Source organism: Camelina sativa, chromosome 2 (assembly GCF_030686135.1).
Source record: "Camelina sativa cultivar CO46 ecotype springtype chromosome 2, ASM3068613v1".
Taxonomy (NCBI): domain Eukaryota; kingdom Viridiplantae; phylum Streptophyta; class Magnoliopsida; order Brassicales; family Brassicaceae; genus Camelina; species Camelina sativa.
In genome coordinates this window covers 16,050,130-16,076,228 of record NC_141881.1, presented here as the reverse complement: position 1 = coordinate 16,076,228, position 26,099 = coordinate 16,050,130, and the positions used below count along the sequence as shown (strand labels likewise).

Below are 26,099 nucleotides of genomic sequence, written 5' to 3'. Positions count from 1 at the left end.
ATGTCAACTCACCTGAAAGTTAGACACAATATACGGGTTATGATTTGTCATCCAAATGATTAAAAAAACGTCAAACAAAAAAGCACAAAAAACTAACAGACAAAAGACAAAGCACACATTTCACACATATATTCCTTCACAATCTGTTCGCTCATTTTCAGATTCATCCAAGTCACACCAACGTCAATATCTGGTGGGAATGGCCTAATGTCTGCTATTCCATCTTCATATTCTTTCTGAGTGTATCTTCTTGAAGGACCTCTCGTAGCCACATACCAACTCGATGACTCATTTTCCCTTGAGTAAAACACTTGCTTAGCTTGAGAGGTTAATATGTATGGATCCCTTGAGAAAGAGACCTGACTATGATTCAGGTTAACAAGTGTGAAACCATCTTCTACCTTAACTCCATTTCCCCTTACTGCCCATTGACAACGGAAGAGAGCGGAAGAGAGGAACGTAAAAGACATTATAGTCCAACAATATAATGTCAGTTACTCTCCCATAGTAAGATACCAAATCCATCACTTGTGAAGTGTCCTTTGCACTAGACCTACAGATTGCCGTAGCCTCATAAAAAACACCACTATTCTGACTTTTGTTATCAACTGAGACTGTGTGAAACCGCTGCCCATTCACGACCTGTATACGACCGTGCGCAACTACGAGGACCATATGCCAACCATTTAAGTGTTTCCTCATGTCTGTTCGAATCAAGAGGTATCTGTAAAAAAACAAAACAAAATTTGATTAGTGCTAACTATAGAAACAAAAAGGACAAATATGTTCTGATCAGTGCTAACTAGCCTGTTCTTTTAGTCAAGATGCAAAATTTTGAGTATGCAAGCTCCATAAACTTGATGCATCTCGTCTACATTTTCCATTCGATTTTTGTAGATGTTGCAGATGTTCACTTTGAAGATACCAGAAAAAAAACAAGAAGGGTCAATGACAGGCATAATAATTAATATATATAAATAGAAATTTGTGAAATTTGTGGCACTTACTCAACATAAGGATCAACGACAACCATATTTTGTATGACAGCCATATGGGCTATTTTCTTCTCCGTTTCAGTAAGAGTGATTGGAATGCCTGCAGATATTGGACGTCCTTCCAGAATCGTGTTGTTCTCAAAGTCAGTGTTTCTATCCAGCTTTTCTTGAACATTTGTAGTCTTTTTCAAAAATCTACTACAAAAACCGGATGCATTCTTCTGAAAGGTAGCATTCACCAATACACCCCTCTGGTCTAGCGGTTTTTTCTCACATAGTCTTTAAGAACTTTCATATACCTCTCAAATGGGTACATCCATCTAAAATGAACTGGACCACCTAGCCAAGCTTCACGTCCTAGATGTACCGTCAAACGCACCATGATATCAAAGAAAGTTGGAGGAAAATATCTTTCAAACATGCAAAGAGTTTCAACAATCTCAGCTTCCATTGCCAATATCTGATCCCTATCAATTAATCGCTGACACAACTTTTTGAAGAATGCGCATAAGCGTACAATTGCTACACTCGGACCTTTGGGTAACAAACCTCTAAGTGCAATTGGAAGAAGTTGTTGCATTATCACGTGATAATCGTGGGATTTCAGACCTGTGACCTTACAGTCTTGTAATGATACGCCTCTTGATATGTTTGAGCAGTATCCATCTGGGCCTTTGAAATCAAAAAGTTGCCTACAAAATATCTTTTTCTCTCCCTTGGACAAAGACCAAACTGCTGCAGGTAAGTATGTTTTTTTTTCCTTGTGTTTTAGGATGCAAATCCTTCCTAATACCAAGGACCTCCAGATCTTTGCGAGAATTAAGACCATCCTTAGAGATCCCACAATGCAACAATGTCGATACTATACTCACAGCCACATTTCTCTCCACATGCATTACATCAAGGTTATGTCTTACGGGTAGCTCCTAACCAACATACAAACAATAAACACAAATAAGTCTCAAACAAAGCCTAATTGAAAATATCAATAAAATAGAACATGTCAAAAGACTTAACACACCCTCCTAATAAGGTAGTCTGAAAAAGATTGACCGTTTCTTCCATCTTGATATCTCCTCCTCGTCTATCTCTTCCCCGTAATCTTCCTCAGATTCACTAGATAAATCCTCACTATCAGAACCCAATCCAGTTGATGCCATCCTTTTCCTCTTACATGCAGACTGTTTCAAATTGCCAAAGTTGTTTTTGAAAATTTTCAAATGTTGAGAAATTTCCTGCACACTTAATACTCTTTTCTTTCTCCCATGTTCAGCTTTTCCATCAAACCAAGACTTCTTCCACCGAAAACTATGTGTTGGTGGCAGACCGTTTCTATGGCACATGTAGACATGTTTTTCTACTGAACTTCAACCACATACTGTCTGTATTTTTCCCACATAAAGGACATCCCATTTTACCCTTTACTTTGCAGCCTGAAAGATTCCCATATGCAGGAAAATCACTAATCGTCCATCACAACATTGCCTTAAGAGTAAAAGTTGATTTACTAACAGCATCATATGTTAGCTTCCCATCGTTCCACATATGTTGTAGATCCTCAATGAGTGGTTCTAAGTAGACATCTATATTATTACCCGGCTGTTGTGGACCAGGAATTAACAATGTACGCATGATGTTCTCCTTTTTCATGCATAAGTCAGGTGGCAGATTGTAGTTTACTAACATAACAGGCCAGCAACTATACATGGTATTCTTCATGTTGAATGGATTAAGTCCCATCAGTGAAAAGTCCAAGCCTCAGATTTCTTTCTTCAGATGCAAATGAAGGGTATTTAGAATTCATCTGATCCCATGTGACTGAATCCACAGGGTGGCGGAGTTTTCCATCGCTACTCTTATTATTAAAGTGCCACCTTAAATCCTTAGCCATATCGACAGACCTAAACATTCTCTTAAAGCGTGGGATTATGGGGAAGTACCATAATACTTTATGAGGGACACCTTTCTTTACTTCTCCAGTATTCTCCAGTATGCATGTTAGTCTTCCATCTTGAAGCCTTGCATTTAGGACAGTTCTCAAGCGTCTGGTACTTTTTTATGAATAGGATGCAATCATTGACACATACATGAATCTTCTGGTAACCCATATCAAAGGATTTCAAAAATTTCTTCACCTCATATAGTGATGTGTGCAGCACATTGTCTTCTGGTAACATCTCTGGCAATGTCTCCAACAGATCATTGAAGCTCTTGTCAGACCAGCCATTATGTGTCTTTAGTCTGAACAGTGATACAATAGCTGACAGCTTGCTATGGTTGACACATGATGGATATAATGGTGTTTCAGCATCCGCAAGCTTTGCAAGGAACTCATCTTCTTTCAAATCCTCACCCTCTGCAATCTGACTCAACTCATCCGTATTAGCAAACTCCTCATCCAGATATTCAGCCGCTTGATATAATCCAAAAATCTCATCATTCCACTGACTTTGATTGCTTTCACCATCAACCACTGGATTCAATTCTCCATGATGATACCAATCAGACCGCATCTTATATGTTTCATCCATTGCTCTTGTTACCAGATGATCAACTACTATACTGCCAGCATGCCGATCAATATTACGACAATCAATGCAAGGACATACAATCAAATCAACGTCTCCCATATCCGCAGACACAGCTCGAACAAAATTTGTAGCCCCTCTCTCATACGCAGTGATGTGATCGCAGGACGCAACCTCGGCCAAGAAGACCAAGACACGCCGGACGCGACCGAGATGCCTGACCAAGACTTATCGGACGCGACCAGGGCAACCTCTTCAGATGCGGCCAAGGCTCCAACGATCCTTCCCGGAGCCACCACACGTTCCAAGAGCTCAGCAAAGGCGGCCAAACAGCGGCTCAACCTATTTGTCCGAACCTACGTCCAACACCAGCCACCCCACAAAGACTCCGAAGGCTCAGTCCCCTTAGTCTTCACTCTTACCCAAGAGTGAAGACGGTCAAGTCGTTAAGCAAGGAAGTGTACTCTTTTTCCTCACTCCGGGTTTGTCCCAATGGGTTTACCGGAGAAGGTTTTAACGAGGCATGGAGCTAAACGCAAAACGCCTAAAGGCGGTTATCTCTTTCCCTCTTAGTTTTTGGTTTAAATTTGAAACCTTGAGAATATTCTCCTTTGATCCTTTAGCTTTTGAACGTTGAGAGCTTAGCGTTGAAAGTCAATAGAGGCGACGTGTTCCATTTACAAGGGAAACACGTCTAAGGACGATTGTGCGGACCATTAAGAGTCCGCGTATCCCTAAGTCCTCACTTGACCTAATGTATTTAAACTCTCTCTTAGCTTTGTTCCTCCTTAGACTTGTATGAAAATAAAAATTTTTTTCTCAAGAGAGATTCTTGAAACTTCTCTCACTCTTCTCTTTCTTCAATCCGGGATTGAACCTTGAGAAAACCCAACAAGCCTCGAACCGGGTTCGACTTGTTAGAGACCGTATCAAGAGGAGAGCCAAACCTCTTGTGTCGTCTCTCGATCCATCCGCATTTCTCCTCACTTCGCTTCCATCTGTCCTCTTCTTAACCTCGAGTCCTCTTTCATCAGTTCTCGAGTTCCTCACGAACCACCTCAAATCCTCCCCACCATCGTTTCCCTCGTAGACGTCCATCCGCTCGTTCCGCATCCGTACCGTCCGATTGAACCGTTCGTGGCTTCTCGACGTATCTCCCGAACGGCTCCTTTGAATTCCTTCAAACTCCGTTTCCCTCGTTTGATTCTCTCCTAGATCCGAAGCCCAGAACCTCGGCCGAGGAAAGTTTCACCGATTGAAAGTTGACCGAGAGCTCAAGCCGCTTCCGTACCGCGACCGTTCGTGACCGTGTCTTCGGGTCACATCACGCAGGATCAGCTCTTTATTTTTTTGCAGAGTTAACGAAAAAAAACCAAGTAAAGACTCCAAACACCTACTAACATCTAAGTTACATGACTAAAATTCTTACCTGCAAAGATGCACCCAATCCTTGTCAACCATTATAAGTTCTAACCTTAATTTAAACCTTTAGAACCAATTAACAAACTACTCAAACACATATAATTACTCAAACACATATAATATATAACTCAATCATAACAAATTCTATAATTTTGTATATTTTAAACAAAGCAATTTGAAAACACACCAAAAAAAAAAGACAACAAACTCAATTGGTTTACAGAATCAAAGAGAAGATGGTACTAACCTGTTGTATGATAAGAGAAAGATAAGCTTCAAACTCCCATTGTTTTACTCGACGACACTCGCAAAATAATATAATATTACAGAATTAGTAAAGTTATAACAGATCTGCAGATTCAGAGAACATATGAAGCTAAAACAGATTCGATAACATATCCAACAAACTCGATTTTAAGAAAACTTTGCAAGAATAGACATGCAGTAAGAGGAGATTCTCGACCAAATCATATAATAACATAGACGCATGTGGCAAACCAAATCGGATTTTCAGAACAGATCCAACAAAGACACAAAAAATCTGTTATTTGTGAAAAAACGATTTTCAGACGCAACAAGAATAGATTCGGTGATAAAATCAGATTAAAGGAACAAATTAACAGAGTAAGATAGACATTTGCCTTCTATTGGAGCTCAACGCTGACAGATATTGGTGGAATTAGGGCTGCCAATAGTTTCGGTGATGTCGCGGCTGATTAGCTTCTAGGACGGAGGCAACGGAGGGGACAGAGGTGACGGCGGAACAAATTTTAGTGTTTGAGAGAAACAATGCGGCAATTAGACAAAGAGGGAAATGAGAGTGAAGGCAAAAAGTTTATCTCATAGGGTTTATCGAGGAAGAGAGAAATGAGAGAGAGTGAAGGCAAAAGTCTTATTTTTTCCTAAGTATTTGGCGGAATTAGAGATTTTAGTTTCCCGCTTATTGAAATCCTATTATAGCGTTACTGAATAGCTATTATATGATAACAAAAATTGTAACTACCTTCAATAGCAGTTGAGCAAACCGTGCTATAACAATGTGCTATCAATGTTGACTTTTTTTTATAGTGGATCTAGGGGTGTTTTACCACCGAGAGGTGTAGATGAAATGCTTGAATCAACCAATGCTAGAAGTTTACTCACTTAGCCTAAGAGATTAGATGAGTAAGGGGTTTACTGATAATAATGAATCGGTTCTTATTGCCTGCTTGGTCATGTTTCTCCAACGAGAGTTGGGTAGGGGAGTGACCAAAGTTGATTGTTTCTATCACGAGAGTGTTTTAACAATATTTTAGAGATTCATTGTCTAGGGAATATTTGTTTGAGGCATGTAAGACATCTGTATTGGTCAGGAACACTTAGGAGTCGATCCTTGTACTCGAATGCTTAGGTCATGTGGTTCCTTGTTTATATTCTTTATTTCATTATTTTAGGATTGTTAGACAAAACTCACTATTGCTTGGCTTGACTTGCATTGTTTTGATTGCATCCTACCTGCTAGCATAAACAACCATTTGGATTGATAACCCTTTGTACTACAACTGCATAGGGAATTGATACCCTAGGTGAAAATCCTGTTATCAATTTGGCGCTGTTGCCATTTGGTTGCATTTTATTTTGCTACGTTTAGGATTTCAGCACTTGCTAGATCAAGTTCTTTTATCTATATTGGTTCGGCATCTGACTTGTTTGCTTTCGTTTTTGTTTTTTTTTGAATCTCAGGTACAACTCGAGCACCCACCCGACCCGTCACTCGATCATCTGGATCGGGTTGACCCTCGTGTACTCACTCGGTCACCTACCTGTGCATGCATACACGATCCAAGGGTAACCAAAACTTGAGTCCTTTCATTGACAACATCGACAGACCAAGGTTACTCAGACAACAACAAGTTCAACAACCGCAACCAGCAACAATTGAAGATACAATGAACGGTCCACCAGCTCCTCAAGCAAGGACCAACATAGGAGCAGGGGATGCTCCATCTACTCACACTCAAAGGAATGGCATTGTGCCACCTGCTGTGCATAACAATAATTTTGAGATCAAGAGTAGTCTCATCCAGATGATACAAAGCAACAAATTTCATGGATTGCGAATGGAGGACCCATTGGATCATCTGGATGAATTTGATAGGCTCTGTAGCCTCACCAAGATAAATGGAGTTAGTGAGGATGAATTCAAACTCCGACTTTTCCCATTCTCTTTGGAAGACAAAGCGCACATCTGGGAGAAATCACTCCCCAAGGAGTCCATCACCACTTGGAAAGCGTGCAAAAAGGCATTTCTGGCCAAATTCTTCTCCAACTCAAGAACCGCAAGGCTGCAAAATGACATTTCCAGCTTTGTTCAGAAGAACAATGAGACGTTCAGTGAAGCTTGGGAATGTTTCAAGGGATACACTACCAGATGTCCTCATCATGGCTTCAACAATGCTTCATTGCTAAGCACACTTTACAGAGGAGTGGTCCCCAAGATACGTATATTGCTGGACACCGCAACCAATGGTAACTTCCTCAACAAGGATGTTGATGAAGGTTGGGACCTAGTGGAGAACTTGGCTCAATCTGATGGGCATTACAATGAGGAGTACGATCGCACTATGCGATCTACTGGAGAGGAAGATGCCAAAAACAAGAGGGACATGAAAGCCCTCAATGACAAGCTCGATAAGCTACTCAGCCAGCAGCAGCATGTTCATGCACTATCAGAGGAAGAGCAGATTTTGCAACAAGATGGGGAGAATATTCAGCTAGAGGATGTGAACTACATCAACAACCAAGGCGGTTACAACAAAGGGTACAACAACTACAAGCCAAATCCGAATCTGTCATACCGTAACCCGAATGTTGCCAACCCTCAAGACCAGATCTACCCATTAGCAGTTCAAGGGAACCAGGTCCAGCAGAAGCCTTTTGTTCAATACAATCAAGGCTATGCTCCTAAGTAGCAGTACTCTGGAAATTACCACCAACCCATTGCACCACCTGAATTCCAACAACAACAAGGCCCACAGAACCAATCACAAGAAGCTGACTTACGTGGCCTCCTTCAGTAGATGATTCAAAATAAGGCATCAACTGCTATGGACACCACAAAACGGTTTGCAGAAATGAGCAACAAGATCGATTCTGGATACAATGATTTAAACGCCAAGTACGATTCGCTGAATACTAAGCTGAGGTACCTCGAGGGCCACCACAACAACCAACCAGCTCCAAAGATCAACCAGCTTCCAGGTAAAGCTGTTCAGAACCCAAAGGACTATGCCACTGCCCAAGCCATTTTCCTTGATGATGATTATGAAAATTACCTCACTGAGGACAGTGATGTACAAGATGGGGAGGATATGGATCACTATGGGATAAATGAGGCCAAGTACTACATATCCGAGTATGAACCCGAGCCTTTACGAGAGGAGACTGATCGAGTTGATGATCGAGCACTGGTTCGAGAATCACAAACCAAAGAACCATCCGAGGCAGAACCCGATGACTCACCCGATGATGGTGATCGGATGATACATTGAGTAGATGTTGAGATGAGAGATCAACCTCAACTGCCTGTAGCAGCAGAAGGGGAACTAGAGGAAAGGTTCAATGCTGTTCTTGACATCCAACTGGAGGCGCTTGCAGAGCGTATGACAAAGCGTAAAGCTCAACCTCCTAAGTTTTTGCCACCACATGAACTTTAAGAGGACATCACCATGGAGGCAGCTCGGTTGGAGAATAAAGTTAAGGAAGCTGTCAAGGAGATTGGGTATGAGATTCTCAGGAGAGGAGTGTGCTTAGATCGTGAGCTGCAAATCGAGGAGAAATTGGATGATCTTGGCTCTTTCACTTTGCCATGCTCGATAGGACTTCGGATTTTCAGGAATTGCTTGTGCGACCTAGGAGCTTTAGTCAGCATCATGCCACTGTCAGTGGCCAACAAGATGGGTTTCACCAGTTTTAAACCGAGTAATCTAGATTTGGTTCTAGCTTATAGAACAATCAGACTTCCGATTGGGATCTTGGAAAATTTGACTCTCAGGATTGGAAGGGTGGAAGTCCCTTACTGATTTCATGATCCTTGATATGGATAAGGAACCAGAAGATCCACTGATCCTAGGGAGACCGTTCTTGGCAACAGTAGGTGCAGTGACTGAGGTGAAGCAAGGGAAGATCAGATTTGAGCATGGGGAGCATTTCAAGATGGAGTTTGATGTCAAGAAGGGAATCAAGAGGCCAACCATTGATGGTCAAGCCTTTTCCACTAAGACAAAGCAGAGAAAAGTCAGAAAACCCCTCCTCTCCTTCCTCGCAAAGAAGCACGCTGCAGACCCTCAAACCAGAGAGCGAGAGCTTCTGTGAGAGAACTGAGCGACTCAAACACTTTTCCCTTTTGTTTTAGATTTTATTTCATAACTTTTTATCATTTCTTTAGATTTCTATCCTGTATTCTTTCTACTATACTATATCGTCTATTATAATGCAATTTTCGTTCTTATTTGTTGTTATGTTTCTTGCTATGTCCGAGTAGTATAGTAAAGTTTCTAGGGATGGGATAGATGATTTTGTGTTCTTGATCGGTTAGGATGTCTTAGTTGATTGTATTTGTTTAATAGAATTCCTTCTAGATTGGTGTTCTTAATGCTGTCAACAAACCGAGAGGGTGAGATTAGATCTAAGGTGTTTTACCACCGAGAGGTGTAGATGAGATGCTTGAATCAACCAATGCTAGAGGTTTACTCACTTAGCCTAAGAGATTAGATGAGTAAGGGGTTTACTGACAATAATGAATCGGATCTTAATGCCAGTTTGGTCATGTTTCTCCAACGAGAGTTGGGTAGGGAAGTGATTCAAGGTTGATTGTTTCTATCACGAGAGTGTTTTAATAAGACTTTAGAGATTCATTGTCTAGAAAATATTTGCTTAAGGCATGTAAGACATCTGTACTGGTCTGGAATGCTTAGGATTCGATTACCCCATCCTTAGAAGCTTTCATATTTTAATTGCTTGCATTTCCATTCATTACTCGATCTCTTACCCGATCAGGTACACGATAACCTGCATCGAGTAACCCCTCGAGTTGTTCATATTTCATTTGCTTACTCGATCACCCCACCCGATCCTGTACTCGAATGCTTGCATCGAGTGCTTATGTCGTGTGGTTTCTTGTTTAAATTATTTTCTTTTATTATTCTAGGACGGTTAGATCAAAATCCCTAATTGCTTGGCTTGACGTGCATTGTTTTGATTGCATCCTTCCTGCTATCATAAACAACCATTTGGATTGATAACCCTTTGTACTACAACTGCATAGGGAATTGATACCCTGGTGAAAACTTGTTTATCAATTTGGCGCCGTTGCCATTTGGTTGTGTTTATTTTGCTACGTTTAGATTTCAGCACTTGCTAGATCAAGTTATTTTGTTTATATTGGTTCGGAATCTGACTTGTTTGCATTTGTTCTTATTTGTTTTGAATCTCAGGTACAACCCGAGCACCCACCCGACCCGTCACTCGATCACCTAGATCGAGTTGACCCTCGTGTACACACTCGGACACCTACCTGTGCATGCAAATACGATCCAGAGGTAGCCAGAACCTGAGTCCTTTCATCGACAACATCGACAGACAAAGGATACAGAGGAGACAATGAACAATCAGAACGGTCCACTAGCTCCTTAAGCAAGGACCAACATAGGAGTAGGAGATGCTCCATCTACTCACACTCAAAGGAATGGCATTGTGCCACCTGCTGTCCAGTACAACAATTTTGAGATCAAGAGTAGTCTCATCCAGATGATACAGAGTAACAAGTTTCATGGACTGCCAATGGAGGACCCATTGGATCATCTGGATGAATTTGATAGGCTCTGTAGCCTCACAAAAATAAATGGAGTTAGTGAGGATGGATTCAAACTCCGGCTTTTCCCATTCTCTTTGGGAGACAAAGCACATATCTGGGAGAAATCACTCCCCAAGGAGTCCATCACCACTTGGGAAGCGTGCAAGAAGGCATTCCAGGCCAAATTCTTTTCCAACTCCAGAACAGCAAGGCTGAGAAATGACATCTCCGGCTTTGTTCAGAAGAACAATTAAACGTTCAGTGAAGCTTGGGAACGTTTCAAGGGATACACTACCTCATGTCCACATCATGGCTTCAGCAATGCTTCATTTCTGAGTACACTTTACAGAGGAGTGGTCCCCAAGATGCGGATGTTACTGGACACCGCAATTAATGGTAACTTCCTCAACAAGGATGTTGATGAAGGTTGGGACCTAGTGAAGAACTTGGCTTAATCTGATGGGAATTACAATGAGGAGTATGGTCGCACTGTGCGATCTACAGGAGATGAAGATGCCAAGTACAAGAGGGACATGAAAGCCCTCAATGACAAGCTTGATAAACTACTCAGCCAACAGCAGCATGTTCATGCCATATAAGAGGAAGAGCAGTTTTTACAACAAGATGGGGAGTTGTGCAAATAGAGGATGCCAACTACATCAACAACCAGGGAGGTTACAACAAAGGGTACAACAACTACAAGCCAAACCCAAATCTGTCTTACCGAAACCCGAATGTTGCCAATCATCAGGACCAAACCTACCCATCTGCAGTTCAAGGGAACCAGGTCCAACAAAAGCCTTTGTTCAGTACAATCAAGGCTATGCCCCTAAGCAGCATTACTCTGGAAACTACAACCCACCACCTGGATTCCAACAACAACAAGGCCAGCAGAACCAAACACATGAAGCTGAGTTACGCGGCCTACTTCAGCAAATGATTCAGAATCAGGCTTCAGCAGCTATGGACACTGCAAAATGTTTTACGGAGATGAGCAACAAGATTGACTCAGGGTACAATGATTTGAACACCAAGTATGAATCGCTCAACACTAAGCTGAGATACCTAGAGGGTCGCCACAACAACCAACCAGCTCCGAAGATAAACCAGCTCCCAGGTAAAGTTGTTCAGAACCCTAAGGATTATGCCACTGCCCAAACTATCTTCCTTGATGATGACTATGAGGATTACCTCACTGAGGACAGTGATGCTCAAGATGGGGAGGATACGGATCACTATGGGTTAAACGAGGCCAAGTATTACATATCCGAGCATGAACCCGAGCCTTCTCCCGAGGAGACTGATCGAGTTGATGAACGAGCACTGGTTCGAGAATCACAAATCAAAGAACCACCCGAGGCTAAACCCGATGACCTACCCGATGATGGTAATCAGATGATACATCGAGTAGATGTTGAGATGAGAGATCAACCTCAACTACCTGTAACAAAGGAAGGGGAGCTAGAGGAAAGGTTCAATGCTGCACTTGACATCCAACTGGAGGCGCTTGCAGAGCATATGGCCAAGCGTAAGGATCCACCACCTAAGCTTTTGCCACCACATGAACTTCAAGAGGAATCTACCATGGAGGCAGCTCGGCTGGAGAATGAGGTTAAGGAGGCTGTCAAGGAGATTGGGTTTGAGATTCTCAGGAGTGGAGTGTATTTAGATCCTGAGCTGCGAATCGAGGAAAAATTGGAGGATCCTGGCTCTTTTACTTTGCCATGCAGACTCCGGATTTTCAAGAATTGCTTGTGCGACCTTGGAGCTTCAGTTAGCATTATGCCGCTGTTAGTTGCCAACAAGATGTGATTAACTAATTTTAAACCGATTAATCTGTATCTGGTTCTAGCTGATAGAACAGTCAGACATCCTATTGGGATCCTAGAAAACTTGCCACTCAGGATTGGAAGAGTGGAAGTCCCTACTGATTTTATGATCCTTGATATGGATAAGGAACTAGACGATCCACTGATCCTAGGAAGACCATTCTTGGCGACAGTAGGTGCTGTGATTGAGGTGAAGCAAGGCAAAATCAGAATAGAGCATGGTGAGCACTTCAAGATGGAGTTTGATGTGAAGAAGGGGATTAAGAAGCCAACTATTGATGGTTAAGCTTTTTCCACTAAGGCAAAGCAGAGGAAAGTCAAACATCTTGAAGAAGTCAACACCACATTTGCTGTGGAACCTGGACAAGACTTGGGAAATGCATTGAGTCAGCCTGCTGCAGTGGAGAAGATTCCAAAACTTCTCCCCCAAAGATTCCATGCTTAAAGAGCATGAAGAGTCAAGCTTAGTGACTTAAAACAAGCTCACTTGGGAGAAAGTCCCAAAGGTATCTTTTATTCTATTTTAATATTGATTTATTTGATTTAACTTCTTTTCTATTTTTGCATGTTTATTTAAAAAATAAAAATAAATAAATAAATACAAATATATATATATAAAAGTGAAAAAATGAAATTGGGGAACCCGAGGTTCAACCCGACACCGTACTCGACGCGCCTGATCGTGTCCCTGCTTGGGTGGCGAGTGGAGTCCGAATTCCACAAGAATGCCCACTCTCGGCGAAGCCCAAAACCCTAGCCCTACTCTATTTAAGGGTCTAGAACCCTTTCTTCTTCAGCAGCACCGATAAGTTTCTTTCAACCCTAGAGCTTTTAGTTTCCATACGTACTATTCTCTCTCAAACTCGAGTATTATTCGATTTTCTTTGGGAACTAACCCTATTAACCTGGAAGCTTAGCTTTTTCTTCTCAAGGATTCGATAATGGAGCCACAGACGAAAACCTACCAAAGGAAGGGAAGAAGATCAACCTCCGCCGCTGCGACAACCGGAGGTGATGTCGTCGAACCTTGAGAATCCCAAGGAAGAGGAAACGTTCCGCATTCCTAACCACTGGCTGGACGTTTCGCCTCACCCACCTGATGCTCAACCCGATCCGTCACCCGATCCAGTGCTCGAGCAACCGATCGTGTAGACCATCGAGTTCGCTCACCGAGTCCGTTGGCGAGTGTTGTTCGCTGATCTCCTCGAGGTAGGGACCTGTCTGCGTCCGAGAGGACTGTTACCGACCCTATGGAGGTCGATTCTGATGCTGGTGGAGAAGAGCAAGGGGAGATCCAAACCTCGCGGCTAAGGAGCAGAGCTGCGGTTGCAAGAGGGAAGAGACCAGCCTCTGAAAAGGCTGAGAAGGTAGCTGAGAGAGCAGCTGAGGAAGAGGATCGAGACTCAGAGGAGAAGAACCGTGAGCGAGAGGAGGAACATAGAGAGAGAACACACCAAGCCTCGCGGAGGTTGAAGCAAAAGGAAGTGGAGACTCCGGTAAAACTCTTCATGGTTTTCCGAAAGATGAGCTTCGTTGGTACCCGATACCCTCACCGTGAGACGATAAAGCAGTTGGGCATCGCTAGAGATGTTGAGTTTCTGTTCGACATGTGCCACCTAGTCCATATGATGCGAGCTCACCTTGAGGCCTATGAGGACGAGACGGTCCACTTTCTCTCAACTTTGAGGCTGCACTACTTTGAGGACCACCCGACCCTACTATCCGATGGGGGGATCGGGTTCATCACCTTCTCCGTGAGAAACAAAGAATACCGGCTCACTTTCAAGAAGATGGAGAAGCTGTATGGTTTCAAAGCTGGTAGTGGAGAAGGAATGGAGGTTAGCAAGGAGGAAATGAGGTCCCTATTGCTGACAATAGGAGACAAGCTCCCCTACAAGACCACAAGCTCCAAATCCGCTCAAATAAGGAGCCTTGTCTTGAGGTATTTTCACAAGTCCCTTGCATGCACTCTTTTTGCTAGAAAAGAGACTGGGAATGCGAATGATCATGAGCTCCAGCTGCTGGACATTGCACTGTGTGGAGTTTTGGACAATGCTAGGGATGGTACACTGGAGATGTTGCGGATACTAGCATGGTGTTTGTGCTGCTCGATCGGTTCCTCTACCTTAAGTCATGGGCTATGAAGAAAAGAGAAGGAGGCGGAGAAATCTCCATTGGAGGACTAGTCACACCGATCTTAGTGGCTTGTGATGTGCCCTTGAAGGGAGTGGTACACGATCCGAGATGGCTTGACGTAGACTACCTCGTGCTGGCGAGATTTTTGGCCCATGAGAGGCCTAACGATATGACGCTTTTCAAGTTCGTCCATCCAACCGCTAGAGCTGCCCAAATGAGCCTACCTAATGTCATGTGCACCAAAGTTCAGCTGGGAGACAACATTGACTTTGCACCGCCTTTGGAGGAGCTGTACAATCCGGAGGAGGAATCCGAAGCTGAGAAGAGAGAAGCAACCAGGGAAAGACAGGGAGATAGCTTGGAAGATTTTGATTTTGAGGAGTATGTTTGCTCTCAAAAGCAATCAGTTGGAGTGAGGGAAGCCCACAAGAGGATCGGATGGCTGAAGAGGATGAACAAGTATTTGGTGAGAAAGGTGAAAGATCTTACCGGTTTGGTAAAGACTATGGGAGGTCAGATAAAGCAGCTGCAAGACAAGGCAAGCTGTGCCTCAGCTGCTACCTCGGCATACGCACCAACATGGATGGGGAGAAGCGGACCGCTAGGAGGAATTCGAGGACTGACACCTCCAGAGCCTCACAAAGCATTATCCTACAAGCCCCAAGCTGAGGAGAACATCACATGACCATAAGCATCGCGGAGAAGCCATTCAGATGCCTATCCGATGCATAACCCGATGGGATACACGATGCCTCATCCGATGCACCCATCGAGCACGCAATCTGGTGATTACTCAGGACTCTTCCCTCCGCCTTACCAGATGCCATACACAATGCCGTATACGATGCACCCTGCGAGTGGCCAACGGGTGATCATTCTGGACCTCTTCTAGCGTACCCATCGTACTACCCGATGCCCTATCCGATGAGCTACGCGATACCCCCCTCGATCAACCCCTTGGATGCTGGTCCTAGTAAGTCGTTCGTGCATATCACCGAGCTCTCTAACGAGCAAACACCAGCACCTGCGGAAGCCGGAGACGACCCTGGCTACACGTTGGCGAGTATGGAGGCTGCTGCAACCTCCTTCTTCTCCAACCCATGAGGTACCAATTTCATATGATCCTTGTATATAACATTGCATTTTTTTTTTTCTTTTATTTTGTGTGATTCTTGGATTCTTTTTCCAACTTTTATTTACACAGAGACTGTGTAATTTAAGTTTGGGGGAGGGTCCTAGAATGTATTTAATATTGTGTTTTATTTTCTTATTTTCTTATTTAAAATTTTTGCATGCTAGTTTTATTCATTTGAGTCTGCATCTATGTGCATTGAAAAAACCCAAAAAATTTGAAAAATTTACAAAATAAAAAACAAAAGTGTTCATATAGTTGCATTTACATATTAGGATTGAGTCTAGTTGGTTTCCTATAGGATTGTTACATATGCATCTTAGGGGACAATGATTAAAATTACCTTGTTTAAAATCAAACCTTAGGATTGAAGCTATAGCCCTTAATCACAGTTCATTGTTGCTAGATCAATCTTTGGAAAAAAATGAAAAATCTTTGCTTAGAACCTTGTGTATTTTGAATGCTTCCTCCACTTGTTTGAACATTGGAACATCTCTATATTATTGGATTTAATTTGAACTTTAATTGTCTTGCTTATGGAACTTGAATACTTGCTCATGGTAACTCTAAACTCGTGTTAGCACTCCATTTATACCAATCTTTTTCGTTTAGCCCAATTCATTTTTCCTACCCATGAACCCAAACCTTTCTATCAAACCTTGTTGTGAATTGTTGAGTGAGGTCTTTTTCATTGTGCTATAGATTGTGAAACCTTAAGAGTATTGAGAACGACAAAGAACTGCCTCTTGATTTAGCTAAGTTAGAATTTGAACTAGCTAATAGATTCAGTTTTGAAAGCTAGGTGGCTAGTATGCTTATTTGGGGTTGGGTTGAGGAATAATAAAAAAAAAAGTCCCTAAGGTTAGAATCAATTAGCTCTAAGTCTCAAAGTTAAAAAAAAAAGAAAAGAGAAAAGATCTTGCTATAGTCTCCTAGAAAGAAAATATATATATATATATATGCATATTAGGAGTTTAGCAAAAAAAGAAAAAAAAAAAGAGAATAGAGTGCTAGAACTTTAAAGTTTAAACCTTAGGGAGTAAAAAAAAAGAGTTAAAATCAAGGATGTGGGTAGTTTAATTATAGGGTGTTTGGTAAAAAAAAAAAAAGTGAATGAGAACAGGGTAGATCATTAAGAGTTAAGCTTTGTATGCCCAAATTGTTCTCACTCTTAGATAGTTTTCACAACTGTCTAGCATTCCTTCTTTGGAGAAAAAACCACCCAAAGAATTTGTTTGAAACCACCTTACTAAAAAGCCTTACCCTTGAAACCGATTGAGCTTGATTCACCTTCCATTTGCAAGAATTCACCTTCCTTAATTGAATGTGAAAGAGATGTTCTTTATCTTTAGTTGGAGGTTGAACTAGATCGATGCATGGTAACAAGCATAGAAAAATATTTGTAAGTATGTTGATTGATCTTAGCACCATTAAACTATCTTTAAGGACTATAGCTTGAATCCTTCGCTTAGCATATAAAGGTTATGAGTCCCCGTCTTTAAACCGCACCCTCCTACTTCCTTGCTAGAGGACTAGCAAGATTTAAGTTTGGGGGTCTGATAACTCTCTAATCTACATGTTTTTAGCATCTTTTTTGTCCATATTTTGCATTGTTCATACCCTTAACATAGCATTTTTAGGTCATTTATTGTAGGAGTTCACTTTTATGTCATTTAGGGTGTTGCATTTTTGCATTTGCATGTTTTGGATGAAAACAGGTGCTTAAGAGCCTTAAATGGGGGAAAACAAGGACAAACCCGAGCATGTACCCGAAGGAGCCATCGAGCTGGAAGAACAAGTCTGAACCCCAACACGATCAAGGAGGATCCAAGCGCCGGAAGAACAACCCGAAGATCTACCCGAGGAGTAACCCGACTTCATCCTCGTGTGTCCCATCAAGTGGACCATCAGGCAGGTCTGGGAAGCTAGGTCAATGGGGTTTCCATATATAAAACCCTCCTCTCCTTCCTCGCAAAGCCGCAGACCCTCAAACCAGAGAGCGAGAGTTTCTGTGAGAGAACTGAGCGACTCAAACACTTTTCCCTTTTGTTTTAGATTTTATTTCATAACTTTTTATCATTTCTTCAGATTTCTATCTTGTATTCTTTCTACTCTACTCTATCGTTTATTATAAAGCAATTTTCGTTCTTATTTGTTGTTATGTTTCTTGCTATGATGTCCGAGTAGTGTAGTAAAGTTTCTAGGGATGGGATAGATGATTTTTTGTTCTTGATCGGTTAGGATGTTTTAGTTGATTATATTTGTTTAATAGATTTCCTTCTAGATTGGTGTTCTTAATGCTGTCAACAAACCGAGAGAATGAGATTAGATCTAAGGTGTTTTACCACCGAGAGGTGTAGATGAGATGCTTGAATCAACCAATGCTAGAGGTTTACTCACTTAGCCTAAGAGATTAGATGAGTAAGGGGTTTACTGACAATAATGAATCGGATCTTAATGCCTGCTTGGTCATGTTTCTCCAACGAGAGTTGGGTAGGGAAGTGATTCAAGGTTGATTGTTTCTATCACGAGAGTGTTTTAACAAGATTTTAGAGATTCATTGTCTAGGAAATATTTGCTTGAGGCATGTAAGACTTCTGTACTGGTCAGGAATGCTTAGGATTCGATTACCCCATCCTTAGAAGCTTTCATATTTTAATTGCTTGCATTTCCATTCATTACTCGATCTCTTACCCGATCAGGTACATGATAACCTGCATCGAGTAACCCCTCGAGTTGTTCATATTTTATTTGCTTACTCGATCACCCCACCCGATCATGTACTCGAATGCTTGCATCGAGTGCTTAGGTCGTGTGGTTTCTTGTTTATATTATTTTCTTTTATTTTTCTAGGACGGTTAGATCAAAACTCCTAATTGCTTGGCTTGACTTGCATTGTTCTGATTGCATCCTTCCTGCTAGCATAAAAAACTATTTGGATTGATAACCCTTTGTACTACAACTGCATAGGGAATTGATACCCTGGTGAAAACCTGTTTATCAGAGGCCTACAATGCGATAATGGGAACACCTTGGCTTTTCCAGATGAAGGCTGTAGCTTCAACATACCATCAGTGTGTCAAGTTCCTAACCCCGCAAGAAGTTTGGGAAATTTTAGGAAGCCAAAGAATGGAGAGAAGTTGCTATCTCGTGAGTCACAAGCTTTTGGTTCAATAGCAACCACAGCTCGAGGTCACAAAGAGCCCAGTTCGGAAGCAGCTCAAAGATGACCTCACAAAGTCTATTTTTATTAATGATAAGTTTCCAGACCAAGAAATCAAGATCGGAGCTGGATCAGGAAGCGAGCTCCGAGCCAATGTGATCTTCTTATTAAAGGAGAATATGTCCACCTTCGCATGGTCCGTTGACGAAATGCCCGAGATCAGTTCGGAGGTCATCTCACATGAGCTGAATGTGGATCCGACCTTCAGGCCGGTGAAGCAGAAGCGAAGGAAACTCGGCCCCGAGCGAGCTGAAATCGTCAACAAGGAAGTAGATCATTTACTGAGCGCATGTCAGATCCATGAAGTAAAATACCTTGAATGGCTTGCAAACACGGTGGTTGTAAAAAAGAAAAATGGAAAGTCACGAGTCTGCGTTGACTTTACCGATCTGAATAAGGCATGCCCAAAGGATAGTTTTCCACTTCCACACATCGACAGACTAGTTGAGTCCACTTCGGGACACAAACTGATGTCCTTGATGGATGCTTTCTCTGGTTACAATCAAATCCTCATGAACCCGAAAGGTCAGGAAAAGACCGCATTCATTACGGACCGCGGGACTTATTGTTACAATGTGATGCCATTCGGGTTGAAAAACGCCGGAGCAACCTACCAGCGTCTTGTGAATCGGATGTTCGAGCAGCAGCTCGGAAAAACCATGGAGGTCTCTATTGACGACATGCTGTTGAAGTCCAAGGAAGCCAGCTCGCACCTTACGGACTTGAAAGTTTGTTTCGACATCTTGAACCAGTTCGGGATGAAGCTTAACCCCACAAAGTGTACTTTCGCAGTCCCATCAAGAGAGTTTTTAGGTTATATTGTCACAGAACGGGGAATTGAAGCGAACCCGAGACAAATCAATGCCTTCTTATCCATGGGGTTCCCCAAGGACTTTACGAGAAGTGCAGCGTCTTAACAGACGGATTGCAGCTCTCAATCAATTCATATCCCGATCAACGGACAAGTGCCTCCCATTCTACCAGCTATTGTAAAAGGGAGGGAAAAACTTTGTTTGGGATGCGAATTGCGAGGAAGCGTTTGCTGAGCTGAAAGCCTACCTATCTCAACCTCTGGTCCTTGCTAAGCCTGAACTAAGTGAACCACTTTTTCTCTATGTAGCTGTCTCGGACAGCGCAGTGAGCAGGAAACTCAAAATCTTCAGTGCACGGTATTGCATCTACAACGGAGTACTCCTACGACGAAGTGTAGCTGGTCCCTATCTAACATGTGTCGCTGGTGAGGAGCCCGCGACATTAATGCAAGCTGTTCATGATGGTCCCAATGGAAATGATTCCGGAGCGCGGACTCTGGCCTTCAAAATCAAAAGACAAGGGTATTTCTGGCCTACTATGGTCACCGACTGCGAGAAATATTCCCGAACCTGCGAGAAGTGTCAAAAGCATGCTCTGTCAATTCAATAGCCTACCGAACTTCTGTCTTCGGTGTCCGCACCTTATCCGTTGATGAGGTGGTCTATAGATATCATTGGCCCTTTACATCGGGGACCGGGAGGAGTGCAGTACGTACTAGTTCTTACTGATTATTTCTTCAAATGGGTGGAAGCAGCGGCCTATGCGAAAGTGACAAGTGAGGAAGTAGAGTAGTTCGTATTGAAAGGCATAATCTACCGATACGGCATTCCTCATGAAATCGTCACGGACAACGGCCCGCAGTTCATCTCCTTGCAGTTCGAAGGCTTCAGTGCGAAATGGAAAATACGACTCAGAAAGTCAACTCCTCGTTATCCACAAGGTAATGGGCAAGCCGAGGCAATGAACAAAGTCATATTAGCTAACCTAAAGAAACGGGCTCGACTCTCACAAAGGGCACTGGCCGGACGAGCTGAAAGGCGTACTTTGGGCAATCCGAACAACACCTCGCTGGGCCACTAACGAAACACCCTTTTCCTTGGTATACAGAGTCGATACCATAGTCCCAGCTGACATAGAAGTACCCGGAGTTCATTCCACACTAAACCCACTTTGGGCTACGGAGAATGAGGAATTTTTACAGGATACCCTCGATACCATAAATGAGCGTCGGGATCGAGCTTCAGTTCGGATGCAGAATTACCAGAATACCGTTGCCCGCTATTATAATTCCAAGATCAAAAGCAGGCCTTTGGCAGTTGGCGATCTAGTCCTTCGAAAGGTCCACGAAAACACTGAAGAGAACAATGCAGGAAAATTGGGAATCAATTGGGAAGGTCCATACAAGATCACCTGCGAAGTCCAAAATGGCGTTTACCGATTGGAAGATTCAGACGGGAAACCCGTGCCGAGGTCTTGGAATTCTTCACATCTCAAACGTTTTTACATTTAGTTTGATTTAAATATTGTATCGAACTACGATTGGCTTGATCCCAAAAAAGGGAACGTAGGCAGCCCACTTCGGGTTCAGCTATCCGCATTTAATGAAACTAAAAGTTTTCCACCAAACTTTTTACGTTACTTCGCATGGTCACTAAGAACCGAAGTCATGCTTCGTAATTTTAAACTGAAGTTTCACTTCATCAAAATTTAAATGCCGAAGTCTTACTTCGTGACATTTTCCATAAAACCAAAATCACATTTCGTACCCCTAAAACCGAAGTCATGCTTCGTAACTTAAAACCAATGTCTCACTTCGTACCTTTTAAAACCGAAGTTATGCTTCGTATCTTTAAAACCGAAGTCATGCTTCGTATCTTTAAAATCAAAGTCTAACTTCGTACCTTTTAAAACCGAAGTTCCACTTCGTGAATCTAAACCAAAACCATACCTTGTACTAAGAGTTTTGGTCAATAGCGACTTTGCAAGTCCAACGCGGCACTTGCCTAATGTTAAACCGAAGACGTACTTCGTATTAACTTTAGCACCGAAGAATAACTTTGCATTGCACTTTGCCGGATGCTTAGGTCCGACTTAATTTTCTAACCAACTCTAAGTAAAATTCATTACTCTCTGCCATAAATTATTTTGGATAAGTTCACTCGGTGAGTTACTTCATTGTGTGAATCTTAGCAAACAGTTTTTAATTTCTCGACAATCAAAAGTCGTTCTTTCTCAATGAGTTCGACGCAAGCAATAAGGGTTCAATTGATAAAGTAGGTAATGTCGTGGGAGGGTCACCAAGACCAAAAAACTCCTGAATCGAGTAAAAAAAAAAAACAACAAAACAATAGAGAGGGGACCACGTGGGCCTAGAACAACCCCAACCAAAAAAACAAAAGGAAAAATGAATTCAGGAAGTAAAAGGAAGATCAGGGCCCGAACTGTGATTCACAGCACTCGCGGTCAACTCCTCAAGAACGTCGGGAAAAAGCTCGGACAGCGACACCTCGGGTGCATCAGCCTTAGGGGTGTTAGCTCTGATCACCTCCATTTCCTGGTTCGACATCTTTCCGATGTTAGTCCCGGATTCATCGATTACGATGCTCAGTGGGGGTTTGCTGCATAGCAATTCAGGGGGCGACTCTGCCAAGAGGCTTGAGAAGGCTGAAATATCAAAGTCATGGAGGGTTACCTTCGCGACATCACTGTCGGCCTTTTCTTCGTCAGCTCGAATGGACTTGAGCTCAACTTCGAGATCGGCAATCTCTCCCTTCGAGATTTCCTTGATCAGCATCCGATTTGCCTTCATCTCAACAGCCCTGACCAAAGATGGGGTTAGACGCTCCCTTTCCTTGAAGTGCGCCCTCACGTCCTCAATCAAAGGGCGAAGGGCTCGCCTCATTGATTGGCGCTCTTCTCTCCGGACCTTCTCCATCTCGCAGCTACTGCTGGCCTCTAGGAGTTTGTTGCGGAGTTCGACTTCATGAAGCCTATTATTGGCAGCCTTCTTGCTCTCTGTGGCCTCGTAATAAAGGTCACCCGCTCTCTTGAGCTTCCCCCTGAGATCCTCGTTTGCAATACCAAGGTCGAATACTTGAATCTTAGCTTTCTTCATCCGAGATCAAATCTACTCAGCCACTTGGGTCTCTAGCTCGAACACTTTGTCTTTAAGCTTCGTCACTTCGGAGATTGAAGGTGAGGCGAACAGCTGCTCTTCGTAAGACGCCACCGAGTTGTCGAACTTGATCATCATCTGTGAAAGTCAGCACGTTAAGTCAAAATAAGTAATATACATTTGTGTGGAATCTGAGTAAGTGGACTACCGACCTTTATGACTTTGTTCGCGAAATGGAAAAAGTTCCCACGGTTGGTCTCAGACATATCGGCAAAGGCTGGGACATGAACTCCAGGTCGGGCATAACTTCCAATCAAATCTGCTGGAGAAGCAGGAAGGGCTGTGTAAAATGGATGAGTTAGTTATTTAACTTATTCCCCCGGTGAACTTCAACCATAAACTTATTACCCCGAAGATCCTACTTACCACGAGGTGAGGGGCGTTGTTCTTTCGGGGGGATTCTGACAGAAGAACCTCCTGACTCCTTGGCACTCTGGGGATCCCTAGACTTCTTTTCGGAGGTGGGGGTTCCGTCCCTAGACTTTTTCTCGGAGAGGAGAGCCACATCTCTCGGGCAGGATTTGCCGCGTTCATCTCCAGAAGAACTGGTTCGACCTCGGGTTTTCCTCGCACGAAGAAGAAGAAGACTCAGGTTCTTTCCTCTTCTTCGTCAGCTCGGTCTTCTGCGAGCTCACCTCGACACAACCGCTATCGGAAACTGGAGGGGGAGCCTCTACCTCCCGGGGTTCCTCACTGGAATCCGCAATAACAATCACGGGGGGGTTTGGAAGGACCTGGGAGGGGAGCTGGAACCCTGCTCTCATCAGGGACAGTGGACTCAACATTCCTAGCGGAAATACGAGCTTTCCCTTCAGCAAATGCAGCGGCCATCTGCCTTTTTACCTCCTTCTCTGCATTCTCGAGATCCCTCTTGAGGTTTTTCTCTTCTTTATAGTTCATGGTGGAAGTGTCGAGAACTCGCAGAGGGGAAGAGCGGACGAGGGTGCGCCTTCTGAGTCTGACTCCAGACTCTCTAATCCTTTCGCACGAGAAAGAATCCCAGGCAATCTGCCCTTGACTGCAGAATCGGGAAAAGAACTCCGCAAACATAGCGGATAGCTGACCTCGCTCGAAGTGAGCTGAAACAAAAAGAAGAATCGGTAAGAGGCGATAATATTATAAAAGCTAACACTAAGTGAAGAACGCTACGCTACCAATTTTCGAAGCCTACTTCGAAACATGCAAGCTCGCACGATGTCCAAAAGTGAGCTCGTTGACAGGGAAAAAGAAAAATGACTTCCTCCATTTCTCATCTTTCTCCGGGAGGTTGTCAAAAACTTTGACCCTGGAGAGTGGACTCACGTAAAGAGTACCCTTGGTGCGCCCAGTCTTGACGGTGTAGGTCTCAACGAGCCTTCAGCATCTGAAATGGGAGACGGAGGAAAGACTTACTACTACAAGGGCTTGTGCCAACCAACAAGAAGGGGGACGGAGCAAAGACATGGAGAAAATCAGCCAAGGATAGGGAGTAGTTGAACTCTTCTGCCAGAGTTTGAAGGCACAGAACTGTCCGAACAACGTTCGGGCACATCTGAGGAAGGGCAAAGGCCAGTTCGAACATCATCCGTACGATCAGTTCGGGAAGCGGGAATGATAGTCCGCACGCAGAGAAAAAAGCTTCAAAAGCACAACAATAAACGGGAGGGGGATTTTCTGGTGATTTGTGCGCCTCAGGGAACCGAATTTCAATCTCCGAGGGTATCCCGCACGACCCCCTAATCTCTGCTTCATTGCTCCGGGAAAAAACAGACGGCTGATGAGGACCGAAGACACCGGGGATGAGCGGTTCAACAACTTTACCTGGGGTAGATTTCGGAGGAGTCATGGTTTTCAATTGGGAACTGAGTTGATCTGAGAAGATTGATGATTTTTCCGGTGACAGAAGAAGAGCAGAGAAAAGAACAGAAGAAGCAAGAAAACTCAAAAAGCAAAAACTAAAAAATGCAGAGAAGGGAGAGGCTACCTTTATATAAGCCGGGTCAGAAGCAATGATGACCTGGGAAGACAAGAAGTCCCTCTTATAGCGTGTTGCTCAGAGTAGTGGGTCCCAATGCTTGTTCGGGAAGATAAAACCTATCATTAACACGATCAAATCATGGGATACGGGGTATCTTTAGTTTCCCAAAGTAGTTGGCGAAAGATCAAAAGTCCTCCGAACTAGTCAGCTCGGCAGACTTGGGGGGCAACTGTTGGTACCCGCAATCCGTCACCTCGAGATACGGGCTTGGGTCGAGGCCCAACAAGACATTATGGGCCAGGGATGCACCCAGGTCGGCCCATTGCTTCAAGATCTAAGGAAGTGAAGTAAAATAAAACGGAGAAACATGTAACAACCCGTTCCGCTGACCCCACTAGCCCACCGCTAGCCGCCCCAACGGACCCCAAGCTGGCCATGCAGGGCATCGATCCTCATCCCTCACCGTGGCAATTGGTGACAGCTTGTCATGTGGGAAGGTTGTTAAAGGGTGGGGACCAGGGTTCGAGGAACGCCTGGCGCACCAGTAACCTACTGTGGACTTTGATGGATAGTTCCATTTGCCACAGTGAGGGGTTAGGATCGATGCCCTGCAGGGCCAGCTTGGGGTCCGTTGGGGCGGCTAGCGGTGGGCTAGTGGAGTCTGCGGGACGGGTTGTCACAAAACAAAGACATTTTGGAGCTCGGTATAGCGGTCAAAGATTCCCCTGAAGTCATTAATTAGAAGACAAGATTTACGGACTAGATTGATAGGGAATTAATTGTAATTCAAGAGTATAAAAGTAAGAGGGGGAGGAATGTAAAGGGGATCGAAAAATTCACTTTTGGCAATAAGAATACTAAATTCACTTCGCAAGTTTCAATTAGTCTTTATTCCAGTTCGGAACTAGAACGATGGTAAACACCCTCGCTCAGAAATCATTTTGGAACTAAGGTGAAGGCCTCAGTTCTCACAATGGGCTATGAAGAGATGAGAAGGGGGCGGAGAGATCTCCATTGGAGGACTACTTACACCAATTTTGGTGGCTTGCGATGTGC

The 26,099-nt window shown here is 43.4% G+C and overlaps 1 protein-coding gene, 2 non-coding genes and 1 pseudogene across 3 annotated transcripts; 1 reads left to right on the top strand and 3 right to left on the bottom strand.

The window, feature by feature from the left end:
• Positions 1-120: 120 nt before the first annotated feature.
• LOC147948698 (uncharacterized) lies at positions 121-4,984 on the bottom strand (annotated as a pseudogene).
• Positions 4,985-7,266: 2,282 nt separating this feature from the next.
• LOC147948697 (small nucleolar RNA R71) lies at positions 7,267-7,373 on the bottom strand. Its single transcript, XR_015586041.1, has one exon. It is a non-coding gene; the product is annotated as a small nucleolar RNA R71 (small nucleolar RNA).
• A 3,614-nt stretch (positions 7,374-10,987) lies between these two features.
• Positions 10,988-11,094, bottom strand: LOC147948696 (small nucleolar RNA R71). Its single transcript, XR_015585954.1, has one exon. It is a non-coding gene; the product is annotated as a small nucleolar RNA R71 (small nucleolar RNA).
• A 3,605-nt stretch (positions 11,095-14,699) lies between these two features.
• Positions 14,700-20,015, top strand: LOC147948695 (uncharacterized). The gene is made up of 4 exons (XM_087468231.1): positions 14,700-15,034; positions 18,729-18,732; positions 18,846-18,977; positions 19,053-20,015. Exons 1-4 carry the CDS (start codon positions 14,700-14,702, stop codon positions 20,013-20,015), a joined length of 1,434 nt encoding a protein of 477 aa, XP_087324357.1.
• The last annotated feature ends 6,084 nt before the right edge of the window (positions 20,016-26,099 follow it).